Source organism: Corvus kubaryi, unplaced genomic scaffold (assembly GCF_017639235.1).
Source record: "Corvus kubaryi isolate FWS band 111438036 unplaced genomic scaffold, C.kubaryi_AGA036_p1.0 37308, whole genome shotgun sequence".
NCBI classification, from domain to species: domain Eukaryota; kingdom Metazoa; phylum Chordata; class Aves; order Passeriformes; family Corvidae; genus Corvus; species Corvus kubaryi.
Window position 1 is genome coordinate 10011808 of NW_024581096.1, and position 27607 is coordinate 10039414.

The following is a 27607-nucleotide window of genomic DNA, read 5'->3' on the forward strand; positions in this document are numbered from 1 at the left end:
GAATAAACAAAGAGAAAAAGTGGTTTTAAAGTAGTGCATGGGCTTTTCAAGACAAATGATGTAATGGAAAGGTAATCAGAAAGCAAGTCAGCTTAAAAGACTCATGGAGTTATTCCTCTGCTATGTCTTGTTCCTGCAGCTACTCTAACAGGACAACCTGCACCCCACCCCCATATAATACATTACTCCATGTTGCACTGCGGGCCAAAAAAAAATGCTCAATCTTCTAATATGACTTGGGGCAGTACTGCTGACTCCAGCTTCTCTGTCTCCTGAGAAGACCTCAGACAACCAGCTGTGGTAGTCAGCTACCCAAGTTTAGCATGTAACTTTGCAGTCATGCTGAAAACCCATGATTCCTTTGTTCTGCTGTTTCCATGTTTTCCCCTGATTGGTTAATGTTTTTCCCTTCTTGCTTTATGTATGAGGTTGTGTATATTCATTTTCCAAGTTTAATATGTATCAGTTCTAGAAAGTTCTTTGTTCCTCTGTGCCCCATTGGTTCCTTCCCTAAATCCCTCCTTTGTGTTATTTCCATTGGTTCCCTTGCACACAGCCCTGCCTCCTGTCAAGTATCCCATTTGCCGTATCCCTTATCCCCCGCCTTTCCAATCCCCACTATAAAATCCCTGGACCCTTTTCAGATCCTTGGCTCTCCATCTCCTCCCCCCCACTGTGTCCCTTCAATGAACCTTCTGCGCAGAAATTACACGGAGAGTCCCCTCTCTCTTTTGTTTTTTGTCTCTGCCTGCGTGCCTTCACACCCTGTTCAGGGAAGGCTCCCTTGGGTGAGGAGCGCACCCTCGTCTGCCTGCGCTTCTGTGTGTGTGTGCCTGCTGCAGGGCAGTCGGGTGCGGCTGGACCTCCGGCCTGTCCTTGAGCTAGCACGCAAAAACCTGACAATGACTCTTACATGCAAAAGATGAGGGAGGAAGCATTGCTGCTGATTAGTAAAGTGTTTCTCATTACCTTTCATGCTGAATAAAGTTCAAGTAGATGTGTAGATTCATATGTCTTGTACATAAGCATCAAATATTAAACTATTAATCCATTGTGTTCTTACTATAAGGCTTGGCCTAGATTATGCTTGATTTGACTCAGCCTGGGAGACTACCTATTGTAGGTTCTATGCTTTTTTTTTTTTTTAAAGCAACTTAATGCTCAAGGTGTGACAAAGAGCTTTGAGTAAAACTGAATGCAGTGATATAAGCATAAAAGTTGCTATACAAATGGACCAACTATTTTGGTAATACTCAGTTTTGGCTGGAAATATAAAAGTAATGAATAGCTTCTATAGTCTAGTTCCCATCTGACTTTAACAGCTCATTTATTTTCATTTTCTAAAATGCTCTTGTAATAAATGGTTAAAAAGTTCTCTTTTTTTGGTTGAGAAGAAGTTAAAAGTTGCTTGTTAGAAGAGTGGGGGGTATGCAGTTAATCAGTGAACTGTTACTGCGATTGTAGGGGTGTAATGTTGCTATGTGCCCACTAGATGGGGACACTAATAGGGGAAAAGTAGTGGGTCTACAGCAAGGAGGAGAATGTTCTAGAATGTTCTTAAGATAACCTAATAATCATGATGTAAACACTTCGGGGGATTATTGGTCAAGGGGCCAACCAATCACTCAACGCCCCAGAGACTGACGGAACTGAGTACCAATGAGGACCCGAGCAACGAGCCATCAGAGGGAGGATCTGAGCTGCACCAATCACAGCATCAAAAGAGCCTATAAAAGCTGTTCTGGGGCTCAGCCCCCCTGTCTTCCTGAGGAACCTGAGTCCAAGGGAACACCCTGTGCGTTGCACAGTTTATTTTTCTGGGTTGTCAAGTGGAATTTGGGCTTACCTCGAGTCTCTGCTCCTAGTTTTCTTTTTAATAAACAAGCAGACTTTTATTCCACCCAAAAAAAGTCCAAGCTTTGTTTATAACACTCTGGTATCTAACAGATTAAGAGATTACTTAGTAATTCATGAAATGATACCATTTTCTAGTGTAGACCTGTAGAACTTTTTGATTTCTCATTGTGTTGTCATGATCAGGACAACAGCTTGAGTTAAAGCCAAAAATAGCTTTTAATCATTTGATATCAAGATACTTATGAGCTGTACAGACATTCCAAATACAATTTTTCCCTCTTCAGGTAGCTATGGCCTAATCCATTATTTTTTTCGCAGTGTGATATTCAGTACATAATTTTCTCCTCATACTGCAATTAATGTTTCCAAAACGTTAAAGTAATGCTTTTTGCATCGCTTCAAAGAGACCTTGCCATTTTTTCTTTTCCTGATGTTAGATTACTCTCCAATCCCACCCTGAAATTTGATAGCCTGACAATAAATATTTTTCCCTTAAATCTCAGATCATGAGCTATGCTAGTTTGTATATTCTGACTTGTGTTTCCTACTTGTGATGTACAAGATTTTTAGAGCCAAAGATCTAACACCAGGCCAAATAATTTTTATAGTTACACTTCAAAACTTGTGCAATTCTATTGTAATGTAGTGTACTGTTACTAATGCAGTGTAGCAGAGTGCTCTAAGTGGAGCAGAACAGCTCAAACTTGGTCCTGTTTGCAAAAGTTACCAGAGGTGGATGGAGGAGGGGGGTCATGCTGCCTTTTGGTGTTGAAGAATGCTGAGACCAGCCTGACTCAACAATTCAAAGTTAAAACATCCTGAGGATGTGAAGAACAATGTTTCCTGACAGAAATTGGCACTGGTGAGGATGTGGCGAAGTTCCTGAGAAAGGAACCCACAAATGACAGTGCTAATAACTTAAGTAAAGCTGCTGAGCTAAAGGCTGCTGAGCTGACACAGCTCACCTAGAAACATCTGACAATCACTTTTTATGTGTGATTTATATACTACAAGGGCTCAGTTTGGACACATTTCAGATACATCCCTTCCCTTTCCAGAGTGAGTGTATAAAGATTTCTGCCACGAGTTGGGAACACCCCTCAAGGTTGCCTCCCTATGAAATTTTTTGTGCAACTAGCATAGAGGAATTTCTTAAAATACACAATTTTTCCATAGACTGCTTTCCAACTGTTAAATTAATGACTGTAATATAAGTAATACTGAAGGCTCTCTGGATCAGATTTAGGATTATTCCTAGAGTAAAATTTTCATTTCTTGCTGTCTAATGTATTTATCTATTTGCAAACACATTCAGGAGCTGTGTGTAGGGTAGGCAAGAGAAACCGTTTTAGGTTGAATCATTCACTTAGTCTGGCGTAGTGGGGAAAGGAAGGCATGGGAGTTGCCCGTAACCTTCCTTTTCAGTTGATGATCTCTCCCTTTGAAAATACCCATCCAATAGTCACTCTTTCTACAGGTTTATGGGTTTCTTTCAATGCAAGGTTGGAGTGCAATTAAAAAAGTTAATCCAGTTATAGTCAACAATAGAACAAGTATGGTCCTCGGTATGTAAAAAATATCCAATGCATGGAATGGAAGGCAGGTTACTGCCTTGAATGCAATGTGAATGCGTGGCGTGAATGGCAGGCAAGACAAGCCAGAGGGCAGGTTACGTGGTCAAGGTAGCTGGAGTTAAGAGACTCCTTCTTTTCTTCGTATTCCCGTAATAGGGTCTGAATTTGGGAGGAGGAACTCAGGAGAAAAAAAAAATTTAATTTACAAGTTTATTGGAATATATAGACTTCGGAGGTCTATTTTATGAGGGCGGCCTCGCTGCAACGCTGCCACTCCAGGAAAGCAGCCCCGTACGCGCCGCCACGACCCCACTCTGGAGCCCAGCAGGCCTCGCTCCCCCCCGGGCGCCTGTGGGCCGGCCCGGCCTCCCCCGAGAGCCGCAGTGGTTCGTCCTGGGGCCGGGCGGGAGGGCGGTCAGCGGGCGGTTCGCTTCCGGGTGCGGGCGGGCGCTCTGTGGTTGCTCCTCCCTGCCGGTGCTCGGGCGCGGCGCGGGCGGGCGCTATGCGCAGGCTCGGCCCTTGCCTCAAGATGGCGGCTGTGGGGGATAAACAGAAGCACGAGCACGGGCGGGTGAAGATTGGGCATTACATCCTGGGGGACACGCTGGGTGTCGGCACCTTCGGGAAGGTCAAGGGTGAGCGGCGGGAGCAGGGCCGCGGGGCATTTGGCGGGCCGTCCGGGAGCGCCTCTCGGAGCGGGGACTTGCCTGGGCTGAGTTGCCGGGGTGGGACTTGCGGTCCCGCGGCGGGAAGCGGTGGCTGGGGCAGAGACGCTTCCTCGTCTGTGCTTGCGGAAATAACCGCTGGAAGCTAAATGCTGCGTTTGCTTAGAACAGCACTGGGCGTGTAGCGAAAGTAGGGAGTCTAAACTCCCGAGCTGTTTCATATTGCGTTTTGATGCTCATGTACGAACTCTCGATGTCCTTGCAAGGAAGGCAAGATTTCTCTCTCTGCAAATAGAAATAAGCGTAAAAAGATGAGTCTGGGATTGTTGGATTAATTGGTAACATAGCTGATGTACAGATACGGAAAAAACTTTATGCTTGATCTGCTTAACCAGGGGTTAGCAAAACTTTTTTTCAATTCAGATTTTTAAAACTTTACAGTGTAGGGCTGTGGATGCCGTACTGCTTATTTGAAAGCTAGTAGAAATAAAATAGAAGTTGAACTTCCCCATGGTGCCATTCACCACAGGTGGAAGGACTGTACATTAGTTTACACCGTTCCTGCCGTGTTTTTCTTGAGAACTTCAAATATTGGGGCAAACAAATCAAAAACATCCTTTCTCAAATGAGTAGAGTTAGGCTCAGGCTGTATTCTTCAGGGGTTTTTTTTGGTTTTTTTGTTTTTTTTTTTTTTTTTTTTTGTTAACTTAATAGGTGTATAAAAAACCCAGCTTTTTTTTTTTTTTCAGTGTAGATAATCTATTGTCTGTCCTCTGCACAAGCTCTTTTATGTTCTGAATAAATTTCTAATGTGTAGGAAATCAGATGATGTTTTGTTCTAGGAAAGCAGTAAAAAATATTTTGAGAGCAGAGCTCTTCGAGTCTCTTTTTCAAGTCAAGTTTATAAAGGGACAGCCCCAGTCACTTGGGAGCAGTGACCCTGCAGCTGGCTGCTGGGGTACTATTCTTTTCTGTGGGAACTTAGAACTTCCTTGAATAGAGAGAAAAAAAGGTAATGTAGCAGACAGGCATTAGGTTCTCTTTCCTCGTGGAGGGACTACCTGGTTGAGGGGAGGGGTCAAAGATGTGTTTGTTTAGTGGTCTTTTACCCAGCACGCTGCAGAAGACTTAAGATTGTCATACCATCAATGTTGTAGTATGATCCTAAATTTAGGAGAGCACTGTTGCAGTACTACTTTTCTTGTCCCCATATGTTGTACTGTGTTACTTTTTTCTTGCTTCAGCTGTGCTTAATAAAGAACATTTTATCTATGATGCACTGGTTTTCCTCTTAAGCACACATTTTCTTCATTTCATACCAGATGTGCAATTGTTTTCCTGTTTTCATCATTTCCTTCTCTGGTGATGTGGTTTCATTAATTGACGTAAAGTGAAAAACTGTAATAAATATGTTCACTTCTTAAAGTTCATTTAGGATTTACATTGAACTTGTGTGATGTGGGGGGTCAGGCATATGGCTTCTTGATATTCAGTGTTTAATTTTAACAGTGGTGGTTGCAGCCTGAAAAAATTGAACTGGAAAATCAGTGCTTGGTAATTGTGAAAGGTCTTCTCCTGTAGCTGTCAGATGAATTCAGCTGCTGGTAGTTCTCACTGGTGTGATTCTGTCCAGTTTATCTGTTCACCTGGCTGTGCCACTCTGAATTAATTCTGAGGGACTTGGTTCATCTGACTGTGCCTCCCATGGGCAGTCACAGAGATGGCTGTTCCTAGCCAGCATCTAGGCAAAGCTAAAATGCCACCAAAGTGAAAAGCTGAGGTGGAAGAATACTGAATCTTAACCAATTGTATGAGACAGATTCATATTCAGACTTCAGCATGAGTCAGTGTACAACATCTATCCCTATTTTTGTCAATTTTATTTAAACACTGCTGGTGTTTTCTTGTGAAACCAGATGCAAACTTTTATTTCCAGGTATTTTTGTTTTAAAGTTATCTTTCATAAAAGGAAGAGTTCTCAGTCTTTCAGTGGTCCATACTGAGAATATGAGGGATATTACTTAAGACTCTAGATATACAATAGTTGTTCCATCTCTCAAGATCTAGGTAATCAACACTGGTCTATATAGACTGCAAACCAGGTGGTCTGGGCCAAGGGAGCAGTAGGAGACCTGGAAATGAACAGTGCAGTATGGTATCTGATGTTGTGCACCAATATGGCTTTGCACAGCATGAGCTATTGTTGTTTGGGTTTTATTTTTACATTTGTTTAGCTCATACTCTTAAAGACTTCTTTCCTCTGAGCTTTGGTGTAGGTTATGGGCGGGTTCGGTCGGGACGGAGACGGAGGGTGACGGAGACGAGAGATCTCTATAGGCAGGTCTTGGGACACACTCGGTTTATTGCAAAGGGGCGTGGGTATAGGGGCACTGCTCAGAGCTGCCAGACTCAGCTCTGAGCAGGCCCAAGAGAGCAAGAGAGTAAACGGGAGAGAGAGAGAGAGTGTAAGAGCAAGAGTAAGAGTGGAATGGAAGTAAGGAAAGGAATGTCTGAAGTCCTGGTTACAATACAATAAATCATCTTCTGTACTGAATATTCTAATTGTCATTAACCAATCTAATACAAGATACAAATCCTATAGCATTTACATACAGCCTATAAGAGTTCTTATATTACCATAGAGTGTTACATCTTAACTTCTAAAAACTACTCTTTGGACCCCTTCTGCTGAGCTAGTAGGGTCTGCTCTGACCCTTGGACCTGCCTGCAAGCAGAGGGTATTGTTCCATCAAGAGGGGATTATCTTCAGTTGGCCATACCATTGTTTTCCAGTTGTTCAGTAACTAAGACTTGGTATTTCAAAAGTGGCTTTCATTTCAATGTTGCCTGTAGTTTTCATATTCCCAAAATCTTTTGTCAGGCAATCATATTTATAAGGCTTTCCTGTTTCATCTTCCCCAACACTTTGGCTTGGCTTTTTGACCTCCTGCAGAATTGTTTCATTAAATGCAACATAGCCTTCTTCAGATTTTTTTCCTCCTACAAACTTAATGACTGGTACCTGTATTTCATGATAATGCTGTATTTGGCTACATGGCCTCATAATCAGGTTTTTTTCCAATTGAAGAACTGTCGAACAAGGTTAGAGACTGTTCCTCTGCATCTACAGTTAAAAATAAGTTGCTGCTGCTTTGAGATTCTGCCATTGTCATGAAAATCTTGGTGCTATGCAAAGCCACAGTGAAGCCTGAAGGCAGTTGGTATTACCAGAAAATAAATATAGGGATGTACTAGGTCTGTTAAACGAATTTCTTTTTTTTTGCAGTACTTTTTTTGAAGGGCTGGTGGCTAGTTGAAGATGAGGGTGCATTCCCTTTTATAGGTGAAACTTCTGTCAAGCTGTAATGCAAAGTAGTTTTCAGAAAGATAACACTAGCTGCTTACGTTTCTACATGATGTTATCATCGAGGGTGACGCTTTCATTTCTGCCCTAATGTTGAATTCAAAAGTGTCAGCAGCCTGTTACCAGTTAGTATCTGCTGTTTTACTGGTAACAGATACCTTGAACTGTATCCAGGAAACTTGTATCTTAAAAGGCTAGGTTTGTTATAATTTCAAATTGAAGTAAAGGAATGCAAAAATAGAGATTGAATTTGAAATGTCTTAAGCAAGAGAATACGCTTTTTGGGATCTTTCTGCACCTGCACTGAACCACAGTATGTTTTCATTACAATAGTTTATTCAAAGCTGGTAGAGTTGAAGAAACAGAAAATCTTGTTTTCTTCCAGTCAGTGAATAAAATTAAGGCTTGAGGCTCAGAGCGTTGAAGGCTGTGACAGCTAGAATTTGTTTCAGTCAACTGCAAATGTTACTGTTTAATTACTTTGAATGAAAAATTTGTTTTGAACAGCTCTTTTCTTATGTGTCTTGCATACTGAACACAGATTGTAGCTAATGAATTACTTTCTAATGTTTTCCTGAGTGCTAAGTTAATCCTAGTTTAAGGTAGACTGGCAAATCAGAAATGAAACAAAGTGGCTTAAAAATGATATTTTATAACCCAGTGCTTATCAGAACTGTGTATTTATATGCTAAGCTGTAGACTTGGTCAAATAAATATGTTATTTACTGTATTAAACACCTTCTTAAATGTACTCTGTACAGCAAAAGAGGATGCTGATTCATGTGTCTTAACCGATTTTTGCTTGGTTTCTAAGAAGCTGTTTCTTGATAACAGAAAAAAAGTTACTTTTTAACTTACTGATTAAAGCTTGGTGGTTTTTTTTTTTTTTTTTTCAAATACTGCTGGATTACTTCAGTTCCCATTATGGATAGGTAAAGACTTTTCAATCAAAATAGTTGCTTTTCGAATTTTTTTTATTTTTTATGATGATTCTTTACTCCCAAGGGTTTGAATACAGGTGATATAATTTGTTTGGTTCTTTTAAAAGTTCAATCACATTTGTAGAAAGCAAAGGGAATGTGATGACTTTAATTGTAGATCTGGTTCAAAGCAAATAAGTCTCTTGCATTTCTGGGCACTCACCTGTCACTGCTTTGTGGTCTCTCTAGAACTTGCTATGGATGTGAGCTTTGTCCTGCATTCCTCAGTAGTGCAAATATGCCTGCCCAGCACTCTGTTTATTGTGGTCATTGTTAGGTAATGGCCCCTTTGAATGAGAGGAGGTCTTTTCATCCTAGTCAGAGCTCTTCTGTTTTTTCAGGTACTAGACATATATCAGTGCAGCATTGTGATGGTTCGGTGTCTTGGGTAATCCACTGTTCAGTTCCCTTCAGGAATTTTAGTCTGCTTCATTTTACAGGTGGCTGTCTTCTTGTAAGAATAATCATTCAGATGCTTATAGTTATCTTCGTCTCTCTGCTAAGAACTTCTTTTCACTTGCGTTGGTTTTTAGCTCGATACAGAGGCAAGAGGAAGGTCTTTTGTGCTGGAATGAGATTTACAGATTGATGGATGTTTGTTTATTCTATCCAGATTATCTGTTGAACACAGAAAGATTTTTGTGGGTCACTGCTGTTTAATCATAGTTTCCCATGGATATATTTTAACAAAGGTTGAAGCTCAGGGCTTATTTAAATTCTCGAGTGAAGGTAGGCACCCAAATCAGTGAGTATTGTGTTCAGCACAGTTGTGTTACAAATGTCTGCTCATGTGGATGAGGATGAACCCTGTGGGTGTCTCGAGGATCTGGTTTATCTTCAGAAGGTAGGAATGCCAGAAATGGCAAAGGAATGGTATTGTTATCATCACTGCATGCAGCAGCCAGGCAGATAGTGAAGCCTTCTAGTAAAAGAGATACGTAGCTTCTTGGTGTTCCATCTGTGATCCTATTTTGGGTTTAAGAAAAATATTCTGATGAACTTTTTTTGTGACTACTCCCCAAAAGCACTTGCAAAGGTAAGGACTTTAAGAAGGGTAGCTGACTGTGAAATAGTTTACACTTTTAGTTCCTCTGTTTAAAGAACAGTGAAACTGTCCTCAGTTTCTTTTCCACTTCTAGGAATGCACTAGGTTGCATGTTTGCGTTGTTTTTTGTAGTTTCTATTCTATTTTTTGTGCATTTCCGGTAGCATTTGCCACTTATTTAAATAGATTAAAACTCTGGTGTTAACTGCACAGACTGTGGAGCTGTCAGCTTCAAGGACAGCTATGTTTTATAAGTAAACTGATCAGGTACTTATACTGGTAATTCAGAGCAATTGCTGGAACAGGCTTCTTGAGGGAGGGATAGGAGTGATTTCCTCAGTAAGAGTGATCCTTTCAGATAAAGTAGAAGAGATACAGGAAAACATGTTTGACTGGGTTGCTATGTAAGCCAAAAGCTTGAAGTGACTTACACAGGGAGAGAAAATGCTCTCTCTAATGAGCAAGGATGGCAGTGTTTGGGATATGCTTTGCTTTTTTTTTTTTTTTTTTTTTTTTTAAAACCAATGTTGCAAAAAATGTCATGCTGCAAGACTTCTGTGGCTTAGGTTTAAGATGTTTCTTACATATATACATATTCTAATGGTAGAATTGTGGGACAAATTGGAGTAGGGCTGGAGAAATTCCATACCATCCGGTTTTCAGCCTCCCCAAAAGATAATGGGGGTATGTGGAATGCTAGTGTCTTAACTTGGCTACATTCAGAAAGGAGAAACAATGTCTTTACTGAGCAATTGAGAGCCCTGACTAAATACTTCTTGTTTCTTGCAGTTGGAAAACATGAGTTAACTGGGCATAAAGTTGCCGTGAAGATCCTGAATCGACAGAAGATTCGCAGCCTTGATGTTGTAGGAAAAATCCGCAGGGAAATTCAGAACCTCAAGCTCTTCAGGCATCCTCATATAATTAAGCTGTAAGTTTTGCTTACTATAATCAAATTTACTTGGGCAGTAATCTCTTTTTGCTCTCACTGATCTGAAGTACATTTAAAGGGCAATACTACAAACAGTATCTCATCAGAAAAGTGACCAGCTTCAAAATATGCAGCTGTGCCCTCTGTAATGTGTTTTCACAAAGCTGATCTTCACTGGAGAGCTTCCATTAGATCTTTGCTTAGACATTGTTTGGACAGGTATTTCTGGTGGCAGTTATCTCTGCGTTTATTGCCTGCTTCATTTTTCTTTCTCTGTTTATATTTGATCTTTTTTTTCCTGCTTAGAAAATGAGTTACTAAGAACAAGAGTGTAGAGGTAATTTCTGTAGTAAGTTTATTGTGTTTTCTCAATGTTTTTAGTGCTGTATTGGGCAGTGATACATGTTTTTTCAGTGTAGGTGGTGCTCTGCAAGATTTTCAGAATTAAGGAGGTACAGTTTGATAAATGTGATTGCTATGTCAGGAATCTTCAATATAGCGGCTACCCTTTGTCTAAATGTGGTATTTAAAATGTGCCTGATTACATCTCTTAGTTGATCAATAGTTCATCAGTAGATTTCAGAGTACAACTAACTATGTCCCAGAGTAGACCCCTCATGTCTCATCTGTGGTAATAAATTATAAGTAACATTGATTTTCTTTTGACTCTAATTTCCTATTAAGATAACCTTCACCTCCAAAGTGTGGGTGACTTCCACTGTCTTAGTCATGATGTGGGTTTTTTTATTGGTAGAATCTTGTCTTAAGACCCCCTTGCCACTGGCAGATGCCATGTCTATGCACTCCCTTTAATTTAGCAACAGCTGTTACACTGAATCTAAATTACATTGTGTGAGATCAACTCATGCACTTTTTCAGTGGTTTAGTCTTCGTAAGACTGTTGAGCTGATTTGTCAGCAAAATTGCTGGTGCTTCCAGTTAATCTATGAATGAGTTCAAAGGGCATACCTATAGCCAGAACAGAATAGAAAGTGTCAGTGCACCAAGTGACATACCAGGATGAAAGAGCAATGTGTGCTTGTGGTGTTGCTAAACTGAAGACAGTTTAGCAGATTTCGGATGACAGTTTCTTTCTCAGGGAATTATGGGGAGAATTTTTTCTTTTGCTGTAAAGGGAACAAATTAAAAAAAATTTAGGTAAAAAAATCAAAATCTCTTAAATTGTGAGTTTGTCCCTAAACTTGTTATTTCAAAGCTTCAAAGTTAGTTTTTTTTTTAATTTAATTGAAATAGAACGATAAAAATATAATAACCAGAGATCAATACTCCTAAATGCTAATATTCATTATTATTAAGAGGAATTTTTTCCTAGTCTGAAAGTACAATTTTTTATTTATGGCAAGTGAATTTTTTTGCATATTAATGTTGAAAAGCATGTATTATTGCAATACTAGCAAAGTCCTTTTGAAGTCCTTTTTCAATACACCAAGCTGTTGGTGGGGCAGCACTGTAAATAGTTTTACAGAAATCACTTCTACCTCTGAAAGAACAAGGACTGATATTCCTGATGGGGATTACAAATTTCCTACTAGTCTTGGCAATGGTGGCATCACACAGTGAAAAGAGAGGAGAAAGCTTCTGAAAAATACTGTCGTTCCAGTAGCTGTAGATTGGTAACTATTTTAAAGTATATTTTTTATCTGATTATTTGTACAACTTCGGTTTTAACTAAATGTAACTAGTGTTTGACTGAATGTGTAGACTAATAGATACCTTCTCTTATCAGGTACCAGGTCATCAGTACACCCACTGACATTTTCATGGTGATGGAATATGTTTCAGGAGGAGAACTGTTTGATTATATCTGTAAAAATGGAAGGGTAAGAAGTAGTCCAACTCTGCAAATCAGTGACTTGGGTTCTCTTATTGCATTTGCAACATTCTTCTGTCACCCTACACTGGGGGGACAGACAGGTTATTTTTGGGTATCCTTATCAGAATGATACAATTAAAGGGTTTTTTTTCTCAAAAGAATACTATGGTTAGTGTAGCACAGGATTTATTATTAGAGTGTCACAGGATTTCTATGAGAATCAATGTAGTACAGTTTATAAGTAGTGTAGTACAGAATTTTTAACACCACCTGACTTGGGATATATATTCACCTAGACCTTCTGTAGATCTGGTCAAATCCTAATACATATTTTGCTATATCAATATAACAATCACAGTCTAGCCTTGAAAATCATATGGAAGAACACAAGTCACTTAGTCCTGAGAGGAAGCAGAGGATGGTGGAGGTGTCTGTGGCCACCAAGAAGTCACAGGTTTCATTCCCATTTAGGACTCATAACTGATGTTAGAGACACTGCTCTGGCTGCTGCTGCAGTTCCATATGCCATGACAGAGTCATCCATGGCTGTGTGCCTTGAAACTAAAGGCTGGTAAGGAAGCAGATACTCAGCCTGGCACCCAGGAATCTTTACTCTGGTAGGGAGGGGAAGAAAAACACTGATTTGTCTACTTGCTTCACAGAACCTCCAGGGCTTGATAATGAGGGAGAGGGCATGAACACATGACTTGCATGGTCACAGAATGGCTGCTTGCCTCATAAAGTGGAGTTAATTAAGATAACCACATTATCAAGGGCTGGGAGCAAGGGGTACTGGTTACACCTTGTTAAATATAGGTGTATTTTCTTGTATTTGGTTTTAATTTTGCTGCTATCCATTAATATATATTTCATATAATGTGCTTTTATCTGAAAGTACAAATGATTACATGTTAACACATTTCAAATCTTTATGTGACTTTGTCATAGCATTTTTCCTGTCTACTAATCTGTTAATTTACGGTGGCTGGGAATAAAACAGATGGATATGTACTCAGTTGGAGTAGCTGAAAACTGTTTGTTCAATATATTCCATTATAATGGAAAGCTACCATTATGCCCTTATTACTGTCTTCTACTGTTAGAACTGTTTCTGTGAAAGATCTGAAGTCACTTTTTACAGACCATTTAGATATATAGGATACTTCACTTGCTGGGACAAACTGATGTGGATTAGGGGTCTTTGTAGGAAATGCCCAGTTAAGTCTGCTGTTTGGGACTAGCTGCTGATCGCATAAATAGCATCTGAAATGTATAATTTCTGTGCTGCATTTCAGCAGCTTTTGCCAGTTTAAATCTTGTGCTGTTCTTAAACATCAAAGTTTGCTGATACTCCAGTTGGACAAAGTTAAATGAGTGCTAATGTTTCTAGCTAGTGAGTATGTAACATCTGCCAAACCCAATTTCAAAAGTGTGATTAAGAAATTTCAGTGACTTTCTGAGTAAATGGGTATGTTTTGTTTTAATCATTTTAGAACTGTGGTACAAACAGAATTATGTAAGATACAAAGCTTCTTTCTACAAGTTCTGATAATCTGCTGTATAAGGTACCAAATGATAAGTATAATTGATAAGTTTAGGTCATGGGAAAATTTCCTCTAGCTAGTAAAAATGAAAAACAAGTTAACTTCCACTGTCTCTTAATTATTTAAAATCTTTGTCTGTTTTAGCTTGATGAGAAGGAAAGTAGACGTCTGTTCCAGCAAATCCTTTCTGGTGTCGATTACTGTCACAGGCACATGGTAGTACACAGAGATCTGAAGCCTGAAAATGTGCTGCTTGATGCACACATGAATGCCAAGATAGCTGACTTTGGTAAGTATTGCTTTTTTTTTATATGTTTGCATTTCTGGTGTTAGATCCTGTTAATAACAACAGGAAATATTAAATAAAATACGTATACTTTAGTATCTTGGTGGTGTGATACAACAGAAGAACACAAAGAATATATATGTAAAGCAAAATAATGTTCTTGCATGCTTACTGAACTTGTTTTCCTCTCATGCTTTCTTTTGAGGTGTTTTCTGTGACTGGCTGAAATTGCGAACTGATTAGTTTGGTTTTGCTAAACAATATTTTCTCTAAAATGCTAAGTTTCTGACCTTTCTTCTTCCAAACTCCGTCCTTGTCTGTTTCACCACCTGTAAAATGTAGATAAAAAAAGGACAGTGCAGGGGCAATTCATCATTTTTAAGAAACTACAGTGCTATAGAAAAATACACTAGTCCTGTTAAATTGCTCTAAATTTAGTCTTTGAAGATGTGAAGATTTGTTTATGCTAGCTGTTGGTGACACAGCTGCAGAGAAGCCTTGCAGCTAGTTCTTGGAATCATGTGAGTCAGGAAAACCTCACCACATAAGCATAGTAACGTATCCATACTGCTGTGTCATGATAGATCTCGTGTAGACATAGTGGATAATACCTGCTCATGTAAGTCTTCAGTGGAAGGTGTTAGGTAATGCTGAGTATTCTTAATTCTGAGTATTCTAAGTATGTTTTAAAGGTATAGTGTTTGACTATATGGGCCCTGGGAATCATACTGGATTCTCATGTGTAGAAGATGCTTTGGGTGAAATAGCTCACATGGTGAAGAAATGAAGTACAGTAACTTACAAAAATATCTTCCTGTAACTTAGTGTCAGCAAAACTGTAGCACTCAGTTAATCATGACTGGTGTGTTAAACAAGAGCTTAATAAAAGAGCTTGTGTGTTAGAATGTGAAAGCTAGCCAAGCTGTACTCTTTCCTCTTCACATTCCCTGCTGACTGGTGAAAGGGCAGAATTCCTTCTTGGAGACTGAGTTCTTTGGCTTATGGTAATCTTGATCATGCAGCCTCCACTTAGGAAACTAGAAGATATTTTCTACAGCTGTTAGACTATATGGAGCACTGGTGAATGCAGGTGGCCTAGTTCTAAAGCACACTTCTGTGCTTACAGAGTGTCTGAAAACCAAACTACTAAACTGCAGTGATGCAGGAACCAGGTGCATAGTGTAGGGGTGTAAATTGTGGTAAAGTCATGTTTACTCCTCAGTTTCCTTGTTCTGTGTAACCTCTAACAGAATTTTAGGAAATTCTGTGGTAGCATTTTCCACTTTAACAAGAAAGTTAAAACCTGATTTGCTTCTGAAATGCCAATGACCAAAATCCTGTCTTGCTGTACTGCTTCATCTCCCTTAGAGCAACTTTGTTCTCTGTCATGCCTGTGTCATCCAAATTTAACTGTTCTGGTCTAGGAATGGTTATGTTCTCAAATATCTCTAGGCTGTGGGCAGTAATGGATTGATGTTACTCAGATTTCTGGTAAAATGAATGGAAGATTATGTGGCATGCTCATGTAAAAATTCTGTAATTCCAAGCAATGTCATTTCTTAACTGGAATAAATTTGTTAATTTTCTAATATGAATCACAGGTAGTTTGTTCTAGGTGGTATATGCAGTGTGAAATAATTTTGCTCCCTGAATTTTTAGTAGTTACTCTTATACACTTTCAGGTCTATCAAATATGATGTCAGATGGAGAATTTTTAAGAACAAGCTGTGGTTCCCCTAACTATGCTGCACCAGAAGTAATTTCTGGAAGGTAGTTTCTTTTATATTGGATACATGTGTGCATGTACTTCAGTCATTTTGCTGCTTGATTCTAAAGGCTACGAAACTAATTCAGGTGACAAGCTTGATGTTGAGAAATTGAGGGCTGTTAGTTGTATTGATAATTTTTCATGAGTGTTCTAAGCTTATGTGAACTAGCTTTGAATAGTTCCCCTAAGGTAGAGGTGATGTCTAATGCCCCAAATCCATTGTGTATGCTCTGCCTGATTTGTTTTAAAAATCTCATGTACAGCTCAGATCTTTGAAGCAGAGGTGCAGAGTTACAGGCAAAGTCTGTGGTGAAGTTGAGTAGCAGTGAAATATCTGCTTCAGAGTAGATACTTAGTCTGGAGGTAACTTCCCTTTTTGTAAACTGTGATTGTCAAATCTGCTTTCAGCTACCTACCCTAATATTCCCTCTTTTTGTTTGGAGGCCAGATGTCCGTTTTATTCAGGCAGTGGCACAGAATATGTGACTATATGGACTTGTCTTAAACTTTTCAGCCACGATTTGGGGGATAGCTGACTTCTGCTATATGGACTTGTCTTAAACTTTTCAGCCACAATTTGGGGGATAGCTGACTTTGCACAGATTCCTCTAAAACCCTTATAACAATATATAGCATGGGCTTTCTTAGTAGTAGATGCATGTTTCTTTCAGTTTGCCATTGTATGAAATTGCATTGTGGATTATTGTTACATGGTAGAGAGGAAAAGCTCTGTACTTGTGCCCTGTTACCTTTTATAAAGGGAAGAATACTGAAGTGCCAGGGAGGCATGGCATAGAACTGAAATGGTACAGTGCTTGCAAATCAGTTGTCCCAAGTTCACATGCTTTTAATTACTGTGATGCAATGGAAAAATGAGAGGAAAAAATATTTAAATGTATTAAACACAAATCACTTATAGTTAATTTTTTCACAGGTTATATGCAGGTCCAGAAGTAGATATATGGAGCAGTGGGGTTATTCTCTATGCTTTGTTATGTGGAACGCTTCCATTTGATGATGATCACGTGCCAACCCTTTTTAAGAAGATATGTGATGGTATCTTTTATACCCCTCAGTACCTGAATCCGTCTGTAATTAGTCTTTTGAAGCACATGCTGCAAGTGGATCCAATGAAGAGAGCAACAATCAGAGACATTAGGTAAAATACCAGCTGATGTCTGATCACAAGATACTGGAATTACAATAGCACAAATATGCAGAACAAAGAAATTATTCATACAGCTTGTCCATGTTTTCTAGACCAAGATCAAAAATTCAGCTTCTGATGTCTTGGTTTTAGCTCTGCTAGTGCTGATCTCCAGTGGACAATGAAGAATCTATTGGAGATCATAGTAAAACAAATTATTTATATTATATATGGAAATTCTGAGACGCTTTAGGCATAAGGCTGCCATAGCAAAACTGTTTACTTGCATAATGGTGTGCAAAAATTACACTATATAGACTTCTCTAGGTGAAAAAAATTGTATTTGCTGTTAGGAACTAGTGCTGTCTACTGTAAATGTCTGAGGAAGCTATTTAATCTGATAACTACTGCTTTTATTTGTATTTCTTCGGGCTCTGACAAGTCATTTGTTAAGACTCTGAATATTCCACATTTAAGACAGCAATTTCTACCTTCAAGACACTGGCATAAATTTGTGTATGAACAGTAATTACTTCACCAAGTACTGATAAGTTAGAGTTTGTAGGTAAAGAGAAGCATCATGGGCCCCAGATTCCAAGAGAAGATTCTGGAGAAATTGATTGTGTTGAGAAATGTGCACTGGATCAAATTAAAAAAAGGTAGCTGAGAGAACTGTACTTTATTCAGCATCTTAATTTTCTTTGCAAGAAGCTCTTAAGGAAAGAATGTTGCTATACTACCATAATGAAAATGATGCTTCTTTTAGGGTTGGAAGTTAGGAAATCAGCAATGTTCATATTTTCTCAGTGGAACAAAAAACACGACACACTTATCCCTTAGTACTTTATTACAATAGGAAGTACTTCCTTGCAGAGATCAAAGCACTGCGAGAAGTAAGTGTTACAAGACTCGAGTGGGTGGGAACTTAACTTTCCTCAGTTGTGTTAAATAGTGTGTGGCAAAGAAGTGGTGTGAAGAAAATGTTGAAAAATGTTGGTTAACAGAACATGGATGGATTTTGAATCCAAAACAGTTCTGTCCTATTATTCATGTGACATGTCACCTCACAGTTTAAGGGACAAACTGAGTTTAACTGAATACCTTAATTCTTCTAGGGGTTGTGTGTAAGTGCATGCAAGGAGAAAGGCCTGGTGCCATGAACAGTTACAAAGTATTCCTCTGTGTTCTGTCATCCCAGCTAGGGCTGAGCCTTGTAGTGGTATGGGAAAACATTTTTCTGCTTCCAAATTAACTGTTTTTTCTGATTAAACTATATTTTGCTCAGCACATTTGTGCTGAGGCACAGTGGTTTTGAGATCATACTGAGTAGAGCTTACTGCACTGTGCTGGTTTGGGCTGGAATAGAGTGAACTTTCTCACAGTAACTGTTTTGGATTTGTACTGAGAACAGTCTTGATAACAAGTGGATGTTGTAGTTACTACTGAGCAGGGCTTGCACAGAGCCAAAGTCTTTTCTGCTCCTTACACTGTCCCAACAGAACAGGCTGGGGGTGCACAAGGAATGGGTGAGCGGACACTGCTGCGCCAGCTGACCCCAGCCATATTCCATACCATACAGGGTCATGCTCTGCAGTGAAAGTTGGAGGAAGACTGATGGGGATGGTCTGCTGGTCATCAGTCAGTTGGTGATGAGCAATTGTTTTTATTTGCATTACTTGTCTTTCTTGGGCTTCCTTGTCACCTCTCGTGGTTTTGGAGTTTTTTTTCCTTAGAATTTTTAAAAAGAAATTTCTAATTATGACACTGTTTTTATCTCAACACACACGTTTTTTGCACTTCTACTCTTCTGATTCTGCCCCTCATCCCACTGGAGAGGACCAAGCAAGCGGCTGTGTGGTCCTTAGTTGCTGTAATTATGGGGTTAAACCATAGCAGTTCTGTTTGACACCCAATGTGGGGCTTGAAGGTGTTGAGATAATAACAGATTTGAACAGACCATATTAGATAAAATAATTATAAATTGTGTAAGGGTTGTTGGTCAGAATATTGATTTTTCTGTTCCCAATATTGATTTAGCTGATCTCTTCCATGTTCCATTTTTTGCTGTACATGTTGAAGATTTGCGTTGTTTTTTGCAATTTGCTGTGCTTTGTAGTGCTTAGTGTGTGGGGTGGTTTTTTTTTGTTTTTTTTTTTTTTATTAGAACATTGGCCTTGAGCTTCATCTGCTATCTGGCCTCTGTACTGAAGCTGTTACTCTCCTCTGGGTACCATCTCAGGGAGACAATTTGTCCAAGATTTTTTTCTTCCGTGGAGCAAGTACAGAATTCACTACATTCTTCTATGACCTTTCTTCCCTCATTGCCATAACTTCCGTACCTTGACCGTCCTTGGGCAGTCAAAATATTTATACTGGTATTTCTTAGGAGTATGGTAATCTTCCAAAAAGCCTAAACCAAGCTGTTTTGGAAAATCTCCCAGGCCTCACAGCAGTGTGCTTACGGGTGGCAAGGCATGTGGGAGAAAATCGGCAGGTAGGACGTATTAGAAATGGCATTCTATCATGAAGTGATAGAATGTTTGAAAGAAAGATGCCCTTGCTATCCCAAAGAGGCCCAGCTTATCATGCTGTGCTGGGACCTGGCTTGCTTGTATTGAACACTGCTCAATACTGATCAGCACCCTCAAGGAGAAGAGGGGATTTCTGGGTCTGAAAACATACCAACAGACACTTTCGCTAGGCCAGAAACCCAGCTTTCAATTATATCATTTGTTCCTGTAACTAAAAATAAGCAACCAAAGCAAATAAGGGACTCTCATCTGGTCAGGAATGAAGCAGCTGCTAGGAGGGACCAGGAGAGGGAATCAGAAGTGTCAGCCCTTTCTGTAGCAGAACAGTCACAAGAACAAGAGGAGGAAGGGAATGAAATCATAAATGAGAAAGTAACCACCTGATTCCTATCCCTAAGCGGTTTGTGAGATAGCAAAAAACGTTTTTTTCAGTTTCCTGCAAAATGTCTAATAAAATCTTGTGTCGGCAGCGATTGCTTTATGTACTGTTTTAGTGTTTGTGCTACAAGGGGTCTTGGACTGGCACATGATTCTTCCTGCACAGACTAAATTAATTTTATATTTTAAAAGAATTTCCTGTTAAAAATGTTTTCTTTACTTACATATATTCAGAAGTTTTTATTTTTAAATCCAGGGAGCATGAATGGTTTAAGCAGGACCTTCCAAAATACTTGTTTCCTGAAGACCCATCATATAGCTCTACCATGATTGATGATGAAGCCTTAAAAGAAGTGTGTGAGAAGTTTGAATGCACTGAAGAGGAAGTGCTAAGTTGTCTGTACAGCCGAAATCATCAGGACCCTCTAGCTGTTGCTTACCACCTCATTATAGATAACAGAAGAATAATGAATGAGGCCAAAGACTTCTACTTGGCTACAAGTCCACCAGATTCTTTTCTGGATGATCACCACCTGTCTCGCCCTCACCCTGAACGGGTGCCATTCTTAGTAGCTGAAGTACCACGTCCTCGACACACTCTTGATGAGCTGAATCCACAGAAGTCAAAACACCAGGGTGTGAGAAGGGCTAAATGGCACTTGGGAATACGCAGTCAGAGTCGACCAAATGATATCATGGCTGAAGTTTGTCGAGCAATTAAACAACTGGATTATGAATGGAAGGTAACAAAATAGAGGACCTTTACAGCAAACAAGAATGCATTTTGGTTTGAGCTTTGTAACTATATAGCCCAGAGGTCTGAAACTCTTTTCATGTTCTGGCATCAGTCTCATGGGTGTGTGCTATCTGTGTGCTGTGCCAGATGGGTTTTGGGGGAGACTGTATATGCTGACAGGAAAAAAAGTCTTGCTAAAGTTTTCTATTGGGGCTGTAGGAATGTATTTCTCTTGGCTAAAAAAACCCCTAAGAACCCTCAAATCCAACAGGTAATGAAATCAGAAATCACTTGATAAACACTAGCGAGTTGAAAGGGCAAAACCAGTATGCTGTGATATTCAAGCAGTTCTGGTTAACTGACTCACATCTCTTTCATACTAGGTTGTAAATCCATATTATCTGCGTGTTCGGAGGAAGAATCCAGTAACAAGTGCATATTCCAAAATGAATCTCCAGTTGTATCAGGTAGACAGCAGAACATACTTACTGGACTTCCGTAGTATTGATGGTATGTGAAGAGTTCCTTAAGTTAATTGAGTTGTATGGGAAATCATTCTACTTGCAAACATGTCTTTATTTACTTACTCTAGACGTGAAGTAAGTGTTGGCCCTTTTTTATTTTAAACCAATATAATCTGTATTAGTGTTTCCTTATTCCTTCTTGCACTAGTGTTCCTGTGATAGAAGCTTAGCTGCTGCATCCCTGAAATAATTGCTTTTAAGCTATATCAGCTCCTGAAGAGCTCCATTTTGTGTCTTCATCAGAACTAATACCAGTAATGGAAAAGGGGGACAGGACTGTTGGAAATGAGATTGGGATCAACTTAAGCTGCCTTTGGAGCCTCACCCCAAATTTAAACATTAATTTAGATCTGAACTAAGCATGCAAACAGTGTTTTCTAGTGAAGATAAAGCTTGACATCTAGGCATTTAAATTTGACTTGGACTGTACCTTGCTGTACTGGATCTGACTGAGATGGAGTTAATTTTCTTCATAGCAGCCTGCATGGTGCTGTTTTGGATCTGTGACTAAAGCAGTATTGATAACACACGAGTGTTGCTGAGCAGCACTGGCATAGTATCCAGCCTTTCTTTTCCCACACTGCCATGTTGGGAGGGGAACAACAGCTCTGCAAAGCTGAGCCAGATTGAACAGAGGGACGGACATTCAATGCTGTATTATGTTATGCCTAGCAAAGAAAGGGATTTTGGGGAAGGTAACCTTGAGACCGGCTGGGCAGTCTGCTTTGGAGATAGTGAGTGGTTGCCTTTGCATCACTTTTCCCCCCCATTACTTAAAACTGTTTATTCCTACCCGTGAGTTTTCTCACTTTTCTAACTTTCTTCCCCATTGCACTGAGATACCAGATAGAAGGCAAAATTAACCCATCAGTTCTGGTAGTAGCTAAAATTCAAGGTAGGAATTGTATGCTTGCAGTAGCTAAAGTCTTGAAAGCATTTAGTTTAACCTGTACAAAAATATGTTTTATGGAGTGACAGTAACAGAGTATACAAAGCCTGGTTAAATGAAGTGAACAGAGGAGCTAACAGAGACTGAGCACAAGGCTTGTTTATGGGCATAGTAGACTAAAGGAAAATTACTTAGATCCAGTGGTGTAGATGGCATGCCTAGGAAAACGTTGCACGGAAATAAGGATTTTTTTTCTTTTTTGGACTGCTTAGAGCCATGCAGCTGGGGGAGGGCAGCCTGCTATAATCCTGATTTCCACTTTTGAGAAAATACGCAAGGGCACAGATTTGTCATATCTCTTCCAACAGTTAAACTGATCTGACATTACTTCTCTCCACCATGGTTAACTGTTCTCTATTCCTCTTAACAATTTGTAATTTAAGGTAGCTTTCTGTAAACAGGAGAGATTGCCTTTTCTGTCATTTCACCTGAAATAACCTTCTGGGAGCCAGCTTAGACACAAGTTAATGTTCAGCATGTAAAATAAGAGTTAGAGATGCTTCAGCAGAACACTACTATTAAGATGAAACTATTTTCTCCTCATAGTGAGGGTAAACATAAGTTGCTGCAGACCAAATGTAGAACATTCAATGGTGAAAAACTTTCAAAAGAGAAGAATAAATTAATGCAGATACTAACAATTATAATGTGCTAATGAGTTACCATAAAAATAGAAATAATAACAATGTATAAATCCCAAAAAGAGATCAAAAATAGAGTAAAAGTAGATGGTAGGAAAAACCATCTACAAACTGCTATTCAGCTTAATCTTATGATGCTGACCTGTTTCTGTTTTGAGTGACCTAAATTGAACAATTAGCTGCTGAAATCAGTTCATGAAAAATACAATTAGTATTGGTTTGAACAAGATGTAAATAGTTCTGGAGTACAGTTCAGAGTACAGAAAGAATTAGCATAAGAACATTTGCTTTGTGCTACTTTGTATATAAGCTTTTATTTTGTATCAAATACAGTTTGCAAAAGCTGTTTATTTATTAATCAAGACTTTAAAGACAAGATTAAGAAGTGTGAGAAGGGGAAGATACTTGCTCTACCTAGAACCAATTTGATACTAATACCTCATTTTCCTTCTCTCTTCTCTTGTTCCCAGATGAAATCACTGAAGTGAAGTCTGGGACTGCAACTCCACAGAGATCAGGTTCTGTGAGCAACTATAGATCTTGTCAAAAAGATTCAGATGCTGATGCTCAAGGAAAATCTGCAGATACATCCCTTACCTCATCAGTGAACTCTTCGCTTGACTCTTCCACAGCTGATGTAACTCCAAGACCAGGGAGTCATACAATAGAATTTTTTGAGATGTGTGCAAATCTTATTAAAATACTTGCACAATAATTTTGAAGATGGGCTTATTTCTTTTATAGCAATAAGCATGCCTAAATCATAGTCAAGATGCTTCCAATTATAATCAAGTTAAATTAACTAAGGCGCTGAAAAAGCTAGCCACAGAATGCAATTTGCATGGGGATTAAAATTATTATGGGCAGTTACTATATATTATTTTGAAGCTGGAGTGAATTCTGATTGCCTGCTGTCCAATAGCATAACACAGGTACAGGAAATAACATGCTCTTTGGGTAGTGTTTGTAACATTTTACCTTGAGTGCAAAATAGGCTGCCTATAACATTTAAGCTAGATGGACCTCCTTGTTTTTTTCCTCTGGTTATACATATATCTGATGCACTGTAAGTTAACATACACGTACTAGTTCAGTGATCTCAATATGACTTCTTGGTCACCCTCTACAGTTGTGACTCCGACCTATCAACATCTCTTAACAGTAATGTGTTAAAACTGCTATGTTTCTTCCCCCTTATTTGACAGAAAATAATGAAGAATACTTTGATGTGTTACAATGTACTACTTTTAACAAAAAGTGTTATTAAATGCATGCAGATCCAGCCAGGTGCTCTGTCATGAACTGAGGGGGAAAATTCTGTGGGCAGTGAGTGAAATGATTGAGTCCATAACAATGGCAGGGGACTTAATGCTGAGGAGATGTGGTATCCCATGGGCTAAACCAAAATGTTGCTTTGTGAAGAAGCAATGCTGCTGTGAGGAAGCTCTTCGTCTGCACGTGTTATCTTAGTGTGGTAGCAGCACAGCAGCTCCCCACTGCTACTGCAGGCTGAGAATCCTTTTCCTTATAAACATGTCCTTGTAGTTAAGAGCACAGCCTTCACGCTGTTCCAGAATCTGAAATTGACCGTTTTTTAACATGCATGTTAATACTTTGATACAGCTGGTTATCAGGTTAACTTAGGATATACTATATAGTATTCAGTATGAAGTGAAAACTACACACATAGGTTTCTAGTTTTTCCAAGGGCACTTTTATAGAAAACTTTGCTATTTAATGTAACTGAATTAGTTAGCTCCGTTGAGCATTGAAAACTGATCATGACAATTTGAATGCTAACTTTCAAAAGGTTTTCAAGAGTAGATTGCAATTACCCATAGTAAAAATTGTTCTGCATTTAATGGTTTTTGCAGCATTCCAGAAAAAAACCCTGAACCTTTTACATTAAAATCACGGGTAGTACTTGCATGAAAACCCTTAGTCTCTCTTAAATTGGATATAATTAGCCATGGTTTTGTTTTCATCTAGCACTTAGTAGATATAAGCAGTCATAAAATACTTAGTTTTGCGTTCAAGACTTAATGTTTACTTCAAAATGATCTTCCTGTCCTACATAGTTTCAAAGGTTGCTCCCCCAGGAAGAGGCTGGAAACCCAGGCATTACTGTGAACAGTGAAACCTGGACTCCTCACGCTGATGGAAATTCTTGCCAATGGCTGAGATTTTATCCATGGGAAACTGCTAGCTATAGATACAAGAACAGTTTAAATCCTGGCCAGCTGGCTGCAGTCCAGAAATTCACATTCACAGAATCCGAAGAAACTTTTAAGCCCCAGAACTGCTGTAACTGTGTTCTGAACTGGGTGATTGTGAGATCTGTCTAGTAGATAGGTACAAATTACACCTTCACTTCTTTTATCCTCAAGTGTTGTAGAAGGTCCCTGTAGGGACATTGGCTGTATCAGTGTACTTTAAAGTGGAAGATTTTCCAAAGTGGAAGTTAGTATCGGAAGTTTAAACCCAAAACTTTTAAGATGCCAACGTGAGGGACCAGCTGCAAATCCTACAAAAAAGTCCTGTCTTTAGTCTTGTAAGAATTGGTTCTGATGTTCTGAATAAATCAGTGTGTTCATTTTTGTTACTCTTTATTTTGGAATTATTATGTATTGCACTTGTATAAACACTACAAAGGCACAGGTTTTTAAATTGTAGTAATTCCTCATCTGGAGTTGGTTTGGGATCACTTGCATATATTAAACTGTTTATAAATGCTATCTGCTACTTGTAATTCTGACAACACGTGCAAGGTGTAAAGATGCAAAATAGTTTTTTATATACCTTTTTGGCTCTCTTGTGCATTAAGACAACCCTGGTTTGTCCTTAGTTTTGGTATCAGGAGGTTAAAGCAAGTTACTGGCAGAAGTATACAATAGATGTAGTTTTAAATAAAGTACATTTTTATGGTAGATCAATTTTGACAGCCAAAGGTTTTCTGATTGAACTGAGATTTTTATAGGGAGTGGGAGGAGTACAAAGGGACACTGACAACCTAGTTGAACCCAGTTTCCTGTTGTGTGACTTTCCTATGCTTTGTAGATCTTGTTGGAATTGCTTTCTTCACGTGTTCCTACTGATCTTGCAGACCTTTCATTAGCATTGCACTAGAAACTGCCAGTGGGCTCTGAAATGAAACTTCACTAAGAGAGCTGCCAGAGTTGTGAGGCAGGTTATGCAGATACACAAACTGGTAAAGTGTGTTAATCTGTATCCCCAAATTTACTCCTGTTGGAGTTAACTTGTCTTTGTATTGTAATTTTTTCGGTAACATGGATGTACCTGGGCTGTCCATGTGCAATATAACTCACTAGGTAATGGATAAAAATTAATCTTCGTGGTGCAATATGAAAAAAAAAAGATCTTTCATGTTTGTCTTGATGTGAGTGTTGAATACAAACTTTGAGCTAAATTTTATTTTACCAGTTGATTACCATTGTAAGATATGAAGTCCTGTTCTTTAACAAAGATGTGCCTACTTCCTGTTAATTTCTTTTGACAAAGCTGAATGGCAAAAAATGCTTCTTTCTAAATGTATAACTTTTTAAACTTTCAAAACTAAAACCTAAGTAAACATGAAATACTGAACCATCTTGTTGGAGTGCATGCTGTTTTCTAGTGTTACATATGTTAAGTGCAAAAGAGCTGTTAACTCTTTTTAAAAACAGCAGGTACTACAATTTTAGAAAAAAGCAGCAACACAACATTAATTACATCAGAGTTCCGAGGTACACAGGCTGGTGCACCAGTAGTGCTCGCCTGATTCGACTGACCCTTTTCCCCTAGATCGTGTAAACCTTTTTGCTGTAGAAAAGGAATTTGGGACAGAACAAACCCTGACCACGATGTAAAAACCTTCCTCCTCTCGCATCTTCACTCAGCCTTTTGCTCGCACCACGGATGGGGCTTTTTTCTCGGTATTGGCCCCTGTAAGTAGGGAGCAGTTTTAAACCCTGCAGCCTGTCTTCTCTTCTTGTCATTGAGATCTTCTGTTCTTGTCATTGAGATCTTCTGTTTGGCTTAGGGGTTTTTTGTATTTTGGGGGTGAGGGAGTGGGGGTGTGCCTTTGTTTGTTTTGGCATTTTGGGGTTTGGGGCTCTTATGTGTGGAGTTTTTTGGTTGTGTTTTTTGGTTTTGGTTTTGTTTTGTTTGTTTGTTTAGTTTTTTTTTTTTTTTTTTTTCTTTTTCTTTCTGGCGTGGTGTTTTTGTTGTGGTGGTGTTTTTTTCCCCTTTAGAAGAAAAACACGTCCTTGGGAGCCTGGGTCACTTTTTCCTATGGTACTTCCCGCCCGGAGCCGCCTCCCCTTGGTGGGTGGCGGCTGTCCCAGGGCGCAGTCGGTAAATGCGGGGGCATTCCCGCCGTCCTGCCCCTGTCCCTGTGTGACACTCGAGCACCACGAGCGGTGCCACTCCCAGGGCCGGGTGTTCTTCCCCTCCGCCCTCGCCCCTGCGCTCCGCCGCTGCCTCAGCCCGCACAGGAGCGGGGCCCGCCGGGCGCTTCACGGCATCCAAGCGGCACTGCCGCCCCGGGCCGGGGCGAACTACAGCTCCCGGCTGTCCCTGCCGCCGCCAGGGCCATGGGCGCTGCTTTGCCCCTTTTCCTTCCGGCTCCTGCCGGGTTCCTGCGGTGCCGCTCCGCCTTTCCGCTTCCTGTCGCGGAGCGGGGCTGGCGCGGCGCTTCCAGCCGGGAGAGGTGGCCGGCGACAGCGCCAGGTACCGCCGCGGGGATCGGGGCTGTGCGTGCCTCAGTGACAGCTCGGGTGCTGAGTTTTTTGTGGGGGCGTGCCCCTCTGTATTACTGTTCTAGCTTCGAGATGAGCGAGGGGTGATTTTTCTGC

The 27607-nt window shown here is 39.7% G+C and overlaps 2 protein-coding genes across 2 annotated transcripts in view; both read left to right on the forward strand.

Moving 5' to 3' along the window:
- Nucleotides 1-3662: 3662 nt before the first annotated feature.
- PRKAA1 (protein kinase AMP-activated catalytic subunit alpha 1) lies at nt 3663-26357 on the forward strand. The gene is made up of 9 exons (XM_042028436.1): nt 3663-4066; nt 10275-10416; nt 12164-12257; nt 13939-14083; nt 15763-15850; nt 16783-17007; nt 20161-20647; nt 21024-21150; nt 23225-26357. The coding sequence occupies exons 1-9, from the start codon at nt 3676-3678 to the stop codon at nt 23467-23469; spliced, it is 1944 nt and encodes a 647-aa protein (XP_041884370.1). The 5' UTR covers nt 3663-3675; the 3' UTR covers nt 23470-26357.
- Nucleotides 26358-27372: 1015 nt separating this feature from the next.
- The window catches only part of TTC33 (tetratricopeptide repeat domain 33), a 45937-nt gene continuing 45702 nt past the window's right edge, over nt 27373-27607 (forward strand). Inside the window, exon 1 of the mRNA XM_042028438.1 lies at nt 27373-27482. The gene's annotated coding sequence lies outside the window, so the exon portion shown is untranslated. The remainder of the gene's footprint in view (nt 27483-27607) is intronic.